The following is an 18,101-nucleotide window of genomic DNA, read 5'->3' as shown; positions in this document are numbered from 1 at the left end:
AATAAATAAAATCTTGAAAAAAAAAGAAAAAAGAAAAAAAAGAAACATTGTACATAAGACAATGACGCCTCAGTCCCCTTCAAAGCAGACACCTTGGGACCTCACACAGTTCTCCCAATCACCATCAGCTGCCCCGTCGTATTTTCCCGAATCTCATTAATGGTTTACAATCTGTTCCCTTTCAAAGGTGATTTTAATTTGGGGAAAAGCCAGAAGTCTCAGGGTGCCCAATTTGGGCTTTAAGCGGGGTGCATCACCCACGTGATCTTCACTCTTGTGCAGAGTTTCATCAAAAAATTCTGCACAAGACGTGATGCATGAGCAGGTGCATTGTAATGATGAAGCTGCCAATCATCAGTTGCCCGTAGCTGTGGCCATCTGAATCATTTGAATAGTTTCCATGGAGGAATGTTTAAGCTTAATGCAAAATTGGATGCAGATTCATTGTTCTCCTGGCTCAGTCTTTTGAATGTGATGGCCACACAGTACACATGCTCACTCAACAGCATCTACCACCCCCACTGACTAGTACAGTGAAGTCATCATTGTTCACACATGCACATTCTTCCAGTCCACTTGCCGTGGCTGCCAGGTTACATCAATGTCATACAAACTGTTCTTGTTATATTAAAAATAGTTGAACCTTTTCTGGACAGACCTCGTACATGAGATTTTCCATGATTGCTGCCAACTTAGTTTCTAGAATATCCCCTACATTTGAATGTTTTCTTGCTTTATCAAAAAGTTTTGTATCGTATATAACATAAATATCTTAGGGAATATTAAACTTAAACAATAAATTTTAGCCTGGACAAAAAAAGCATAAGAAGAGAACTCAGTACCAGAGGCAGGTTCATAAAAGTAAAAATGAATTACTAAATTTATTATCAGTCATAATCTCATCGAAGATGTATAATTATATCCCCCAATCTATCTACTTATTCTGATTTAAGTGTTTGTTAGGTTGACATTTATTTTTAAAAAAGAAAAAAATCAAGGTTTTGTATTCCAAAGGGATCTTCTAAAACTCAGAAGAGTTTCTGGCTACTGTCACTGAGTTATTTTAGATATTACTCCAGTTAAATTACAGTATCTGTAAAAATCACAGTGTAGCTAGCTTAAGGGTTGAATAAAAGAACAGTTCTCTTAAAATACTGATTTTCAGAATGAATAATTAGCTATTTACGTTGACACATAAATTAGAATTCATAACAAAGAAAAGGGAATGAAAGGTTGAAAGATTTTTAAAAAGTTATTTTGTTGATGTTTCTACTGTAAAAAGACCTGCCACATTCTCCTTTGTAATTTCTATCAGGCAGATGATGTCTATCCACGCTGCATATCTTTAGGAATATATTTCTATTTAAATTTTACTGCAGAGTTAATTTACTTTGGAAGGGGACAACTAAAAACCTACTCTTTAAAATGCAGTTGTTTAGGCCCTGGCTGGTGTGGCTCAGTAGACTGAGAGCACAGGCCTGTGAACTGAAAGGTCACCAGTTTGATTCCCAGGCAGGGCACAAGTCTGGGTTGCAGGCCAGGTCCCCAGCTGGTGGCGTGTGAGAGGCAAACGATCCAGGTTTCCCTCCCTCTCTTCTCCCTCCCTTTCCTTCTCTCTCTAAAAATAAATAAATAAAATATTTTTTAAATGTAGTTATTTAAGTTCAGGGTATGGGAGTGTGTAGGTAAGTAGGCACTGGGGTAATATCGGTTATCCTAGTTTTATTTGGGGATAAAATTAAAACAAAAATTATAAGGTTAATATGCATATTAATACTTACAATATCACATTTCTTTCTTATGTTTTTCTCTCTCATGTTTTAACTATAAAACTATAAAACATTTAGGCAAGTGGAGATAATTAAGACTGTTAAGAATTGTGAAGTCAAAACTATTTATTTTCTTGCTTATTGTTTAAGAATAAACAATATCCCTACTGGTTTAAAATGAAAATCTTTGCTCTGTAACTGAACCTTCCCAAAACAGAATTCGGAGAGTATTCAAGGGCCCGGGGTTACATTTTTCCAAACTGCTTCACTGGATGAACTTGACCTACTAGGCCAGATTCTAATTTTTGTTCCTGTAGAGAAAGGGAATATGAACATTTTTTTCTTGCTGTTTCCTTTATGCAACACTTGAGGGGCCCGAGGCAATGTGGTTTATTCTCCCTTCTCCTAAGACAAGCTCCTTTTTCCTGTTCTCTTTCAAGTAAAAACGTAAAGGTCAAACTATCATTTCACAAAAATGCTCCATTTTGCTGAGGCGATTCCAGCTTCTCTTGCTATAATATGCTTTCACTAATTATTTCATAACTCATTTAAATGGGAGGCATTCTGGAAAGGAATTCATTGAAACAACTTCTCAAGTAACTAATTATTTTTCTCAAACACGAGGGAATTTTAATTATAATGCCTGTGTTATTTAAAAGCAGAATGCGACAATTTGCATCTTGAAACATCTACTGCTACAGGGGAAAAAATATGTTTCTGAATAAAACAGCAGCTCAAGTAAAGGCAATTTAGTTGGACTTTTATTTTCTTGATTTTCGAGAAACAAACGAAAGTGCAAACTTGGCCTTAATTATAAAAACAGTTACAAAGGGAAACGAAAATCAAAATCTTGCCCCTAGAAAGACTACGAAGGGGATGCTTATCCCTGAATGTACCACTCTGGCATGTAGATTCTTTTGAGCTGACGGCAAACAAGACCCATCAGACTCAAGAAAAAACTTTTACCTCCCTCCTAACTACCCCAAAGAATGTAGACGGAGGCTGTGGCCCACAGAGAGAGCTATTACCAGAGATAACTTGTAATCCGAATGTCCTAACTGAAAGCCAGGGCACACACCCAAGTGCCGACCACATCTGCTCTTCTCATCATCCTGTGAATTAATCTCCTCGCCTTTAAGGCCCCAGATTCTTACTGCATTCTTCGCAATGGCAGGCAAGGCCTAGTTGCCTGACAATCTTTGGGTTTCATATTTTATGGGGCTCCCCGTACACATAAAATTAATTTTTCCCCTGTGAATCTGTTTTATGTCAATTTCATTAATAGAGCAGCACAGAACCTAGAAAGACAGAGAAAAATTTTTCTTCCCCTTCAACTATTTTAAAATACAGTTAATATTTTCAAGGGCCCAAAGGGATAAATAAAAGCTATTATTTTTTCCTTACTTTATATTTTAGAGAGTTTCACTGATTAAAAAGGAAAGACTAACTGTGTGGGACACTATTAGCAGTTTTGTTAAATCAAGTCCTTAGATTAAGAAGAAAAGCGATAAGGGAATAAGTACGAGCCAGTTGAGCAATTAGAGTCCCCATCTCTGCCTGTAAAATGGAACTACACCCTTTTCTTCACTTTGTTCTCTGTCAACTTGGGTATCTATATCACAGAACTTTTTCCCAATATTATGAGATAATGCACTTGACAGTGTAAAGAGCAAAGTATTACCCCAAAATCAAATCAATGGCTTTAATATCCAAGAGTTAAATGCTTACGAATTAACAAAAGAAGAAGCTACCTGGACAAAAAAAAAAAAAAAAACGCCGTACACTGTCTTCTGAGGTCAGGGTTGCTTCGTCTGGGAGAGGGAGGGCTGGGCCGGCTCCATCCCCGAGGGCATGAACTTGAGCAGTTTTAGGTCTTGGGTTCCACTCTGATCCTCAGAGCCCTGCATGGGAAGTGCGTGGGCAGGTGTCTGCGTGGATACACAGGTGTGCTGGATGGTGAATGTGTGGTGGTAAAAATAAATGAGATGGCACTTTCACGATTATTCACTGGAGCTCTGTAGTGATCTGGTTTTCTCACCTGTTACCATTGGCCTTTTTGTTTGTTCTGGAGTTACGTCATATTCCTAGTCTAGACCTGCTAACGCCTATGACCCCAGCTTTGATGTTGAAAGGGCACTAAGGAGGTTCAGTTGAGAATATTTCTCAGCATCTGTTTCTGAAATGATAGCAGCAGTTGCTTGATCTAGAACTCCTGGTCTGACTAGTACAAATTATATTGGCTCCAATATAATAGAAGTTCAACTTGTTAAAAATGAATCTCGTAGTCAAATAGATTTTGGCACTGCTTGCCAACCAACTGAGCAGATGTAACTCTTTGGACACGCAAGCCAGGCTTGCCAGTTCATGCTCATAGGTTACAAAGGCAGGTATCTGATCCAAGGTGATGGTATTTATGGCTCATGATTTGCAGCCTGTATTTCTACCCCATAAAAAATGTTTTACACCATCACATGAAAATATTAATAGCTGTCATTTCCTAATAAGTATAATAACACAATAACAACCATTATGATGTCTGTACCACAGCTGTCATAGAGTAAGAATCTATTCTACTAGGCTTCAAATCCTAGACGTTATTGAAAAGCCACCGCAGGCTCGGGAGGTAGGTTATTATTATGTCTACTTTGCATCAGAGAATCCAGCAGCTTAGATAGCAGGCAGTATCTGGAGTAAGAAATATGTGCTTGACCAGGTGCAAGGTCATCTTGATGCTACGGGTTACGAATGAATGAGGAATTGGCACATGAGTTTTTTAAAGTAGCACATAAAATATTCCAGCACAGTCCAACTTCTAATTCCAAAGTCCTCAATAGTTCATTAATTTGTAGACTAGTGAGAGATTAATTAAATTATTTCAACTCAGTTTACCAAGATTGTGTTTACAGACACATAAGTAGGTAAATTTAATGTCATCAAGTTCATTTAAAAAGGAGCAGAGGAGAAGGGGGAGGGAGACGAGGGGAATGAGGGAGAAGAAGATGACATTGATAAAAACGGCTCCATATATGGCTGGCAACCCCAAACCACATGTCTTCACTAGTAAGACAGATGTCTACTGAATTCCTAAACATGTCCGATACTTTGCTAGGTCGACAGGGTAGTAGGAGAAGCTTTATGAAGTCTGGCTCTGCCTCTCTCCTCAAGCTGTTCTCATTATAGAGGGCGAAACAGAGGTGTTCATGGCAGAGAAATACTGCACTATTTCAGATTAGAGCTACTAGGATACAAATAAAATTCCCAAGTTCTAGCCAGTACTGGCCAAGGTGCTTTCAAATGGAGATTTAAATAGCCCAGACATTCCTTATCGATAGAACTCACAATCACCAGAAATACCAGTAGTCAGTAGCTTGTTACCACCGGGATTGTTAACAAGAAGCTGGATGGAATGCGACATTCATTCTTTTATCTTTCGGACTCTCCCTCCCTCTTCAGCTAAGTGTGCACTCAGGGTGTAAAGCGCACTTGAGGGAAGTTCCTAGAAAAGAGGATGAATGGTGTGTCTGGAAAGACAACTGCACGAAATGTGCTGATTGATTAAAGACAGATTTCATTTGCCACATTTCTTTTTATCAAAAGACACTTTGAGCGAGCAAAAATGGAAAAGGGGTATTCATATTACATGGGCTCTCTATTGCACTTCAGGGTACAGAGCAGATTTTTTTTTCACCTTTTAGTGGTGACTGGTTTATTGACTGCTAATGCTTTAAAAATGAGATTAAATCAGGTCCACAGTCTTTATTACGAGGAAGATATATGCCCCTTGTGCATTCTAGTAGTTTGGCAATTTTAACCTCAGCAGACATAACATTGATGTATGCTGTATTGCCAAACAGCACGGTAAGTGTCTAAAACACCGTGAACAGCCTTATTGCCTCGAAATGATACAATCTAATATTAGATTGTAACTCAGTGACTGAACCTGCCAGCCTATCCTTGTACAGAATACAAAAGCCGAAGCCACTTTATTTTAATATCTCACAGGGAAGAAATTGTTCTTCATTTCATCACTGAAACAGAGAACACGTTAAAAATAAATCTAGATTGCAGGAAAACTGAAACCACAACATATCAGGACATTTTCTTCGACAGGCACGTGTGCATCAGCCTTCTGGAATAGGGCATGAAGACACCAGTTCAATTCATCCAGCTTGGCAGAGTTCCCTCAGCACTGTGGGTGGCTGATGGATGGGATCTGAGAGCCCAGGAATGCTCAAATAAGAGAAAATCAGATTGTACCCTTCCTACTGCGTTTGGAGCACTCTGGGGAGAAAACAGCTTTTACCTTAGTCCTCAGCGTGATCCTCCTTGTTCCTTTTAATCAATCATAATTCACCTGGATGCTCAGGCCTCTGCGCACTTTATGCTCATCAATCAAATTTCAGACACCCATCACTCAAAGGTCCCAGATGGCGGCTGATAGCCCTAGTCTCCATGATCAGGATGCCACCTCGTGTGTCTCCTGAGCAAAGCGGATATTCTTCATTCATGCTTCAGTATGTCATCACTATAGCAGGTGGGATACCCCTTGGTAGGTTGACCAACCATCCTAGCTTTACCCAGACTGAGGGGTTCTCAGGCACGGGACTTTCTAGTGGTAAATCCAGGTCAGCCCAGGTTCAATGGGGATGGTTAGCCATTACACCTCTAGGTAAGGACCCTGACCACCAGAGCACCTTCACTCAAGTTCAAGTCTGGTTTAACTGAATATAAAAGAGAGTTCTTAGTGGGTAAAAGAAGCCACAAAAGAGGGGCATGGAGCTGAACGTATGCACTGACCACCTATCTCTGAAATCTAGTGTTTCATGCTGTCGCCTGCCAAAAACTCACCCCCTTCAGATTTCAGCTTCACTGCACCTTCTCTAGGAGAGTGAGGGCACGGGGAACTGGCTGGTCCTGCCTGGTTGTCCTGGGATGTTACTGCCAATAGTGAGCCCTCATTCTCATCAGGCTTCCAGGATGCAGGCTAAATGGGACCTCGGGAAGGAAACCCACATCACATAGCTACATAACAGCCTGCTATGTTGATACGTTTTCATTTTTTCCGAGACCTAAGGATTGAGTTTGAAAGTGGCCCTTCAAGCCTGTTTAGCCATTTGAAGACCTAATTTATTTCAGCTAAGATTCGTTTGCCTGGTTTTGTGTCTCATATGATTTTTTAATCAAAGCTTAACTTTTAACTAAATCATTATAGATGAGTAAAACTTTGATTCCTCTTTCTACAGGTCTAACACTAAAAAGGCCAAAAAAAAAAAAATCATGAGTTGCCCTTTAACCAGAATAAATGGGGAAGAAACATCCACACCCATGGATTCCAGAACATTCAGTACTGCTTTTTGCTCCCCACGGTCTATGCCATTGCAATATCTAGAATAAAATTAAAAACAAACTGTTCATCTAATTACTCAGTTATTGAGTCAACACATTATCAAACATTAAGATATTTGGAAGCACTAATGGAAATATGTATTTTTCATTTGGAAATCTACATGTTGTAGGTCGAGCCATTAAAATTACAATTAAATTCACTGCTCTGATTGCAAAAAACACACAAAAAAACTGCAAAATTTTACCTTACTGAGACCATAAAATAGAATGAATTAGAAAATTATTTTTCTAGTAATAAAAAGTCCATACACATAGTCAATCAGTTTGAGCCAAACTTTGTTTTGAAAAAAAAAAACTCAGAAAACTATATTGATTGTTAAGATCCTTCAGTTTTCCAAAATGATGTCCAAAAAGAAAGTCAAGACCATGAAGGAATAAACATAAGTGCATGTTTTTACATGTTTCCTTTTTTCTTAAAAATATACAGTGTTTCTGCAGAGATTATTTTCTTGTCTCCATGAACAGAAGAAGAAGAAGAGACGGAGAAGGAAGAGGAGGAGGAGGAAGAATCCACTTACCTGCTACTGCAACTTTTGCTGTCCGGCTAATAATTGACCCAGAATCTCCTAAAGATGCCTCGCACTGGTAAAGTCCCTCGTCTGGCTTATGGTGCCTGGAGTGAAGGATGTTTTGTATCAGCAGAGACCCATTTGGAAGTTGCTGCTTCCTTTCGTCCATTCCCAAGGCCAGGTGGATGCCATCTTTCCTCCACTTGATCACTGGGACGCCTCGGTCTGACTCCGCGGAGCAGTTCAGGAGGACGTTTCCTCCCCGCATGGTGATGGCATCCGAAGGCTCCGACAGGAAGTGCAGCGACGTGAAAGCCTTGACTTGGAAACCTGGAACACGAAAGCCCAGGGAAACATGTATGTTCGTGTATTCAAATAGCTCTCGAGCTTAAATCCTCTGTCTTTTTTCTACAAAACGTTTTTAAAAAAACATGTAGGTGCTTTGCAAAATGCCCATGAGCTAATTAAACTTAAAATCAAGGATTTTGTGTTAAAGAAGCAAAAATATAGCCAATTAAAGTAACCATAATTAATGAAGCAATTGGACCAAAGAGTAATAACATGGAAAAGTAAGAATTTATATAAATCTAGGCATGGCCACAATCACATATCAGTCAATACTTGACAATTTGGGCAGAATAAACTAAAATTTTCCAAATAAAACTATATATTTTATTTTTTGAAACTAGATATTTCAAAGCAGCAATGAGTAATAGTGAAGTGCTCAGATTTGGGGTAATATTTCTATCTCACCATTCTGCTTATAGTAACCATTAATTTTTAAAATAAGTCTCCTAAGACAGGTTGTTTTATTTACAACAACAAGAGACCCAACTCTAAACAGAGTGGGGGCGAGTTATTTAGAGCAAAGCTCAGGCGGGTTTTAAAATAGGTAAGTAATTCCACTTGCAGAAGCAAGTCAATAAAGCTACCACTCAAATCACAAGTCCCTGTTGGGTCTTAATTTACACCCAATGTTGCTCATGAGCCAGAAAATCTAAGTGAATATTATTGTTAGATTCCCCCCTCCCATAAACATAAGTGAACATAAGACATCAACAGGAGGAATGGAAAGGCATTTAAGAATGCTGAGGGGTTAGAACAAGTTAAAGAATATTCTCTGGGGGGCTGGCACTACAGCATTTGGCAGAATGCTTGGTTGGTGAATGAAAGACTTTGATGAGGTGTCAGGAGCTCACTGGGCTCATGCTTTGCTCAGACAAGTGTATACCTAAATCATTCCAATTACATCACTTGCAGTTTTACGTTTGACCATCTCTGGGGACAGGATATTCTTCAGTGTCACTCAGTATCTTGTTTTCAATATTTAGTCATTCTTAGACTCTAAATGAATTTTCTTGATTCCATTTAATCCCGTTTTCTCCTGAATCACCTTGTGTGAAGATTCAGAGGAAGGTGGACATGTCTTTGTAAGGGCCCTTTACACTAAATTATATTTTAGCCTTCACTTTTTTCTTTTAGGATAACGACCCAACTTCACTAATTTTCTTATTTTTTTTTATAATGGGAACAATGTTTTTGTTGTACCTTCTGTAAACTTTCCATTTTTCTATCACTTCAAAAGCAGGCATCCAAACCGCTTATAATCAATACTCTCAGACAGGACTGACCCACACTGGCTCCAAAGGACAGAAGCAGACCTAGCTCTGCATGTGCCACTTTCCGTGAAGATAAATCTGAGCAGCTTCTCCCTGTTCTCCCTGGCCTTACCTGTCATGCTCTTGCACACCAACTTTTTCTAAACCGTACAGCCAGAGGCTAATATTTCACTCCTGTTCACCTTGCACAGTGAACTGTGTCACTCATCATCATGCACTCATTCCATTGAACTAGGCCATTCACCCAAAGAAAGCACATGGAACGTTGGCCAAATTAACATAAATTGTAAAATAACAGTGAGCATTATTTACCAATAAATGATATTGGTAAATATTCTCAAAGATACAATCTGGTCCCCTCACTGTCCAATAGGCCCCTTTTCCCCACAGATCCCATTGGTGTACCTAATCTAATTATTACTGTCCACTCTTTTCGAGGAAAGTAGAAAACTGGGAGTCTGAATAAATATGTACTTATTACTTAAAGTGCTATGATTCAAAGACATCTTTGAAGTTCTCAAGAAGATCGGTTCCTTCATCTATAAAACGAGGGCACTGAACTCTACATTCAACAGCCAGTCTGGAAACTTTTCAGAACTAAGTTGGGTTCCACTAGAAGAACCCAGCTCTAAGTTGACTGCAATGCCAACTAAGTTTGCTGTCCGTGCATTGCCCGTGTCTACAGGTATCTCCTTTACAAGAAAAGAAACAAGCTAGTAAACACCTAGCATGTGGAACACCAAGGAAGGAACAGCAGAAAGGGTTTCTACTGTCCTTGAACATCAAGGTGTTTCCCTCGAGTAATACCTGCAATTTCCATACAGACAACCTTAATGAGGTAGAAATAAATTTAGGATTCAGGTCCAGCCAATTATATTGAAAAGCATTTATTACTCTTTTATTCTTCCTGGGGACTATATTTTAAACAACTTCACAGTGAACCTCTTATTTATATCACAGAACACATAATACATTTAACAGAGCTATTTATGACAACATGTTAATGAGCATCTGTGCCCATCATCACAAATAAAAAATCCACTTAATCTGAAACAAGAGGGTTATGACAGTTTTCAGTGCTGGGAGTACATAATGTATACAAGATAAATAAATATGAACATTTCTTTAATACAATTACCCTTGCAGTTCACTGGTAGGATGAGCTGTGTACCCCTTCTCACAATTACATTTTTGAATAGATGACTCTGGAATGGAGGCACCTCACTGCTGTGAGTAACGTGCATTCGTTACTTAGCTCTTAGAAAGGACTGACTCAAGCAAACAGAGTTGTTGGGAAATAACAGAAATGGCTCGAATGGTCCCCTTTTCAAAGAGTCTGACCGTGTTAGGTACCAGCTGCCTCCACTCCCTGGTGAAGTATTTCACACAGACTGACTAAGAGTCCCATTAAGGCATGACGCCGACTTCCATTCAGGTCACTGTTCCCTCATCTCTTAGAATTTTCCTTGGAGGAAAATTCTTTTGCCTACCAGTATATATCTAAATATGCAATAATCTTATCAAATGTTTTCATCCAAGAATCTATCTGAAACCAACTATACTGATTTAATGTGCGAACACAGAGAGATGATAAAACAGAAGATGACAAAGGAGTAGAAATAACTTTTGAAGTTTGTAGATCAAAAAGTTGTGGCTGGAATTTGGGCAGCCAAGAGTCTGTCTGACGAGGGTTCAGAGCTCTTGGGAAATACTTGGAGAGCAATAGAAGAATGCTTTGGAAGTGTCTCAGTGGAACTACCTACTTCATGATTTTACAAACGGTTTTACATTAGAACGACAATGGTGGGAATTTTATCCAGAAAAAAAGCCTACTGTAGAAGTTTTTCTTTCACTTTGTTTGGATCTTATTTTTAAGAAGCCAGTGGTCATTCTGTTGAACCCTCAAACAGTAACATCTCTCAGCCTTGTTTCATAAAAGAAGCAACCCTTCTTGCCTGATGTAAAATGACATAAGGTAAATATATTCTGGAGAAATGTACTCGAGAGTACCAAGATCCTACCCACTAAGAAACGTGCATAACTAAGTCCGTCACCAGAGCTCCAGGTTAGAATGAGTGAGTCTCCAGCCCTCTCTCCCTCCACTTGTTGGCTGGCAAGATTTCTAAATCTTCAGGACTTGGGCATAGAGCCGTGTGTCCACTTGACTAATTGTATCTTTTCTTACTCTGTGTCAGTCTGAAGAAAAAGTAATAAAGTATCGTATCCTAATTGGACATTTTTCCTTTCTTCTTCTTCTTTTCTGAAAGACAGTAGTTTCATAAACAAGTACTAACATAGTAAAACCTTCAGTATTTCCCAGATGAGGATACAGGGAAGGGCCAACTCTAGGAGGGTGAACCAAAGAAGAAATAGTAATGTCTATTCCTTTAGTTTTGTCAGCCAAATAAGCATCAGAGATAACATGGCCAGGGACACATCCAAGTTCCTATTAATTATCCAGAGACAGGAGAGATCCTTTCCGTACCTTAGAAACTCGCCGAAATGATCAAACAGCTAGTACAAATATTTGTGTAACCTTAATCCCTTTGTGCTTGCTCTCCCTGTCACATTCGTGTTAATTCCAAAGACCGCTCAGTCTCAGAGGCAGACTAACTTAGAATGGGTTTTTTAAAGTATGACATTTTATCTGCAATATCAAACATCGTAAGTGTGAAAAAATAATGCCCTATGGAGTCGGAAATTCCTTTCCAAGTCGAAAATGTGAACGCTTTTGGTTAAAGCAATAAAAGCTAAAAAAAAAAAAAAGAAATTCATGGAAAGTAGCACAGAAGTAGAAAGAGTCTCCTGAAAAGATTTGAAGATTAGGAAATGTCACACAAATCCCCATAGAACTTGCTAGGCATAATTTTATCTCTTTCGAATTACAGAAACTTTCACTTTGGGATGCTTGGAGATCTTGACGATTCCAAACCTTGGGATCAATGCAGAAAACTTCATCATTATCTCTCCTGAGAAACAGATGCTACTGCCTCTGCTTATCTTGCATTAGGATAAAGAAAGAGCTCTCCACTGGAGGAAATCAAAATGATTCTATGGATGATGAAATATCATTAATTTTCAATTCATCAAACATCAATGATTGTACATATGGTTGTAAATCTGGACTTCTGGCCTAGGAAAAGCTTATAAAGCTTGTGAGGCCTTGCAATGATGTGGGAATTTTAACAAATGAAATGCAACATAAATTAATAGAACCCCTAACTCTACGTCAACTTTACAGGGTATAGAATATCAGCATATAAGTTGTGAAAGAGTCATTCTCGAATTATGGCCTCTCAACTGGCAAAGCAACACCACCTGGGAACTTGTTAGAAATGCACAATCTCAGGCCTCGCCCCAGAGTCCCCCACCAGCATCTACGGGGCTACAATCCGGGGCAACAACACATGCTTTAATTCGACTTCCGGGAGATTCTGGCATCCACTTAAGCTTGCGAAGGTCTTCTCCAAAATATGGGGTGGCCTAAACCAGGTCATGGGGATCCTTATGTTCTTTGGATTGTCTTGATATAATTTTCTATATTTGGGGAATATGTGCAGTTTTGGTCAATTAATTTTCTAAGTAGGGAGGTGAATTATGGAGAAGATACAGGAAGGCAACTAATGGAACACCATTTCAACATAATCTTATTACTATTCGTTGTATATTTCTCTGAGAGGCTGAAGTAGAGGAAGGGCCAAGAAAGTGGGCCCTTGTTGACAAGACTCATCTTTCCTTTGTTGTGACCAGCACTGTTTGGACCCCAAATGGTTGTATCCCTTTAAAAAAATTAAAAGTCCACAGTTGATTGGACATTTATAATGTCCCTTGGAATATGCTTGGTTCTTCACACAAGGAGCTGTCAAAAGATTTCTTTTGATCAGCTATAATAGCTACAATCGTCTCCCAAAAGAAGTTTTGGTAAATAGAGTATTATTTCTCAGGTTGCATTTCTTTTCTTACATTTTAGCTCTGTGGTCAATTGCATCCTTTTCAAATACTAGAACTTCAGATACTCATCCTGCTGGCCTGCCCTTGGGTTCATTTTGGTATCTAGACGGGCAAAACCATAACAGCACTTTCTCTCTTTCTCTGCTGCAGCCTGGGCTGTGCCTTATGTGCTTGACCTTATGCAAGACTTGAACTTCAGCCAGGCCAGAGTGAGAAAGGAGAGCTGGCCAAACCACCAGAACCAATGACCCTGGGACTTCTGCGAAATATCAGTGCTTTTTGGCTTTTTTTATTTTCCTACTTGAATAGAAGGCATGGTAAAAACAGTTGTCAGAAGATGTGGTCATATCTTTAAAAGATTGTGTGCATTCCAACCCTTGCTAGAGGCTAACATATTTTACAGCTGTTTGACTTTAAGACAAGTTTCAATGGAAGTTAGAAATGAATTGGGTTTTGAGAAATTTATTCATGAATTTAAATAATGCAAGGAAGATTCACCAGAAAGAAACACAGTTTCATTTTACTATGAGGATTTATTAAGTATCATTAAAATGAAGGGAAGATTTGGATAAAAATTTAAATGGAATATTTTAAAGGATAGTTCAAGTTTTTCTCCCATTGGAGTTGCCAGATTTAGTAAATAAAAGTTGAGGATAGCAGTTATATGTTAGTTTTAGAAAAACAACAAGTAGTATATTAATATTATCATGTCATACATAGTTCCATTAAATATATGCTGTATGGGGCATACTTAGACTAAAACATTATTTGTTGTTTACCAGAAATTCAGTTTTACTGACCATTCCATATTTTTTATCTGGCAAACCTCTCCCCCATGAAATGACTTCCCTGAGATCTCGGCAAAGCTAAGCATGTCGTCTATGAATTCCCACGACTCCACTCAGCCCCCGCAGAGTGCTACAGAGAACAGAGAACTCTGGGAAAGTCCCCACGATCGAATAAGGATGAATGGTTTTAGTGTCAGGACATTTGCTGACCTAGTGCAGCACCACCAAATGTCCACACAGAAAGGTTCCCGAACCTGATATGTTCATGACAAAGTGGTTCTTCTTTTTCTGGTCCCTTTACAAGGTAGGGAGCAGAATTCAGAAATGTAAGTGCCAACTATGGGATTCCAAGAGCAACTTCCCCAGCGGAAATCTTAGTGAGGCTACATAGCGGTTCCACACCAGAAATTCTGGACACAGGGCATCTTCCGCAAAGCCTAGGAGACCTGATGTATTTTTAGGGAGAGAAACGTGTGTCCTGGGCAACTGTCTGGGTGTCCTCAAGCAAAATCCGATGGTAAAGAAAAGGAGCAGGCCCAAGTGAGAGCGGGGGAATAGCTTCCACATCCATTTGTTGCTTCTAGAGCTAAATCTCTGCAGGTTGGTTTTGCTGTGTGGTGCTGGGAAGATTGTAATGAGATTTTTTTCAGCTCAACAGGTAACACAGTCTGACATCTGGGTTATCACCTCCCAGATGTCAGGCAAAATTAACACATAGAAGTAGAACTTTAATGTGCTTCTTAATCTGCCTTGGGTTTGAACATTTCCCCCTCTCTCATTTTGGTGAAATGTAAATGGGTTTTCTCCTCTCCCGTGTTTTTCATCAGCCTTTCTCAAAGTAGAGGAATGCATACCCTTTTACCAGTGCACAGCTGTGTGCTGGGGCACTGAGAAAGGTTATGCAGAGTATGTAGAGAAAGCATCATTCAAAGAGTACCCAGTGCGTGGAAATATCTCCATCAGGATGGCAGTGAAGAGTGGAAAAGCACTGGAGATGCCACTAATTGTGGAGGGACCAACGGACTTTCAGAACCATATCATGAATTGTTACTCTTATCTACTATACACAAATAAGAAATATGGATATAAAACTAAATATCATAATAATTGCTTATAATCCTGTTCATCTGGTGATAGCCACTGCTAAAGTTTGTATGCATTTCCTTTCAAGAAATTATTCAGTTTTTGATTTGTAGTGATTTGCTTTATTACCCACATGGTTGTAATAATATTTGACAGAGAGCGAGAGACAGAAAATGAGAATGAATTCTTTCTCTGGCTTCTCTTCCTCCAATTATAAAGACCAATCCCATCCTGGGTCCTGACCGCTTGACTCCATCCAAACCCATTACTTCTCTAAGGCTCCACCTCCGAGTACACCCTGTGAGTTAGGGCTTCCCCATATCTAGGGGAACTCTGCAGAGAGACTGAAGAGTATGTCCTAAGGCCCTGAGTTGGGGATGAGACAGCCTTTTTCAGGACCTGCAGGGAGGCCCACATGGCTGGGTCAGACAGAGGGAGAGAGGGAGTTCAAGGAGATAAGGTCCAGAGGTTAGAGGGAGGTGTGTGGGACCTTGCACGAAAGCAAAATCACTTTGCTTGCACTCTGAGGAAGACAGAAAACTAGTGGGGAGTCTTTTAGAGTGAAAGGGTCCTGCTTGTTTTGAAAAGAGTGGTTCTCCAAAGAATAGATTTTGCCCCCCAGAGGCCATGTGGCGATGTCTGGAAGACAATTTTGCTTGTCACAATTGGGAAGAATAGTACTGGCATATCGTGGTGAGAGGCAGAGATGCTGCTACACATCCTACGAGAGAGAATTACCCAGTTCGACACACCAGTAGTGCTGAGGCTGGGAAAGCCTGTGTTAGAAGAGCCACTCTGGTGGCTGTGTGGAGAACAGGGGTCACTGGAAGAAGGAGGGAAACGAGGTAGGAGGCCAGTTCCGCAGTCCAAGTGAGAGATGACACAACTTGGACTAAAACACTGCATAAAGGCGGTGAGAAACGATCAGATTTAGGATTCACTGTAAATGGAGGGGTCAATGGAGTTTCTGAAGGATTAGATACATGTTCAAAACAAAAACAAAAACAACAAAGAAACCCAGGTGATTTCCGAGTAGGCCAACAGAGCAATTTATGTCATTTATACGGAGAAAAGGGCACACTGTTGCCAAAGGAAGCTCTCAGCAGGAGGGGTCAGGAAACCTGAGTTCTTTGTCTCGTTCTGTGACTCACTGGCCCTCCGAATGTGGGCCGCACACTGGGAATCATGTGCCCATCAAGAAAACAAGGATCTCATCTTTATCAGGAACCTAATCAACAAAACAAAGAAACAAGCAAAATATAACCAGAGACACTGAAATATAGAACAGGCTGACAGTGTTCAGAGGGGAGAGGGGAGGGAATTTCAGGGGAAAAGGGGAAGGGTTTACAGGAACAAGTATAAAGGACACATGGACAACAACTAGGGGTGGGTGGAAATGGGAGGGGGGTGGGGAGGGCTGGGTGGGTGGGCTGGGATGGGAGTAAAAGATAGAAAATTGTACTTGAACAATAATTAAAAGTATTAAAAATAAAAAATAATAAAACAAGGAACTAGATTAGATAACGTTCAGGAGTCTTTAGCTGCAATATCATAAAAGTCTATGAGTTCACATCCATTAACTTTTCTATTTATAAAATAAATAACCTTCAAATTTAGGGAAAATGTACTATATGAAGAGATCCGCTATGATCACCTGTGATCAATTTATTACAGACTTACAGGAGACCACAAAGAGCTGCAGCTCCTGAAGGTGCTGGGAGCCCGACAGCCCACCTCATTATCCATAAAATAGAGAGACAGTCTCATCCTTTTCCTCGAAGATAAAAGACTGTGCAGGTCACTCTATCAAAAAAGCATGAAATGCTTTATTATGATTCATGAAAAATGAAGTATTCAATTTGCAGAAACTGCTGTTACAAATATGAAGGATTAATTCCATCAAGGTCTGACAGATCCAGGGAAAGCCTTAAAAATTCAGCAAACTTCACAGTTGATATTGTGATATAAAGTCAGATGAAGGGACCCATATTGAGAAAACATGTGTGTTACATGAGTCCAATTTTCTGAAAATGGAGGGCAAACAGTGATTTTTATTAAAACGCTGTCACTCATTTTACCATGATATTTACAGAGTTTTGTCCCAGGAGGAAGGTGATATATTTCTGCTTAGTCCATGCATGACATCACGAATGAAAACCCACAGCGGTAAGAGAAATATCAGCGTTGGAACTGAGAGCCAATGAGCTTCCAACTGCCCAGGAAGTCAGCGTCTATGAAGGGACCCTCCAAACAACTTGTTCCGTGACAGTTTAGGTTCAATAGGATGCGACTTGAAGCACAAGGAAAAGTCTCTCCAGAGGATCAGAAGCATAAGGGGACTTCTGAACCCTACACATGCAGCATGTGTGTGATCTATGAGAACTTCAAGATGAAGGGACCATTGATGTGTCCCTCAGCTAGAGTAGACCAGGAGGTGAGGAAAGACACGTGTGCTTCTCATTCAAAAAAGTGCTTACTGTCTGTATGAGTTGCTTGTTTCAACTTCTAGAAATATTGTAACTAGACCCTTCCCTAGAATCCAGGGGTTATTACCTTGGGCACACCGGAGTAGCAGGAGGGACCCAAAGTTGAAGCCACCCTGCACCCACACAATGGTTCAGAATTGAACACGAGTGGGCCAAGGCGTGATCGGCTCTACCATATCCATATTTTAAAAAGTGCATCTTCAAATGAATAAAATCCTGTTGACACCTAAATGTCTGGTTGGAACCTTGAAAGTTCTCTAGACTGAATCTTTAGTAAAGGATTAGTAAATCCTTCATTGACCAAGTCCTACTACAGACATAGAAGAAAGACATCGAAAATTTCTCTCGAGCTGTGTGCAAGTGACTCCCAGTTCTCTGGATTTCCAATATGGCGTGAGTTCCAATAATATCTTCGTACTAGTTATAATTCTCTGGATTTCCAATGCAGCGTGACTTTCAGTAATACCTTAGTACTAGTTGTAATTCTCTA

General features: G+C 39.8%; 1 protein-coding gene across 1 annotated transcript in view; it reads right to left on the bottom strand.

Moving 5' to 3' along the window:
- The window catches only part of DCC (DCC netrin 1 receptor), a 668,131-nt gene that overhangs the window by 642,013 nt on the left and 8,017 nt on the right, over window positions 1-18,101 (bottom strand). The window contains exons 2-3 of the mRNA XM_045849638.1: window positions 9,870-9,995; window positions 7,694-8,063 (exon numbers count right to left, since the gene is read on the bottom strand). Of these exons, the coding sequence (XP_045705594.1) occupies window positions 7,694-8,063; window positions 9,870-9,995 (496 nt within the window). The remainder of the gene's footprint in view (window positions 1-7,693; window positions 8,064-9,869; window positions 9,996-18,101) is intronic.

This window comes from Phyllostomus hastatus, unplaced genomic scaffold, assembly GCF_019186645.2.
Source record: "Phyllostomus hastatus isolate PE091 unplaced genomic scaffold, TTU_PhHast_1.1 phas_contig_80, whole genome shotgun sequence".
Classification (NCBI taxonomy): Eukaryota; Metazoa; Chordata; class Mammalia; order Chiroptera; family Phyllostomidae; genus Phyllostomus; species Phyllostomus hastatus.
Note: the sequence above shows the minus strand (reverse complement) of the source record. Positions and strands in the feature narration are given on the sequence as shown.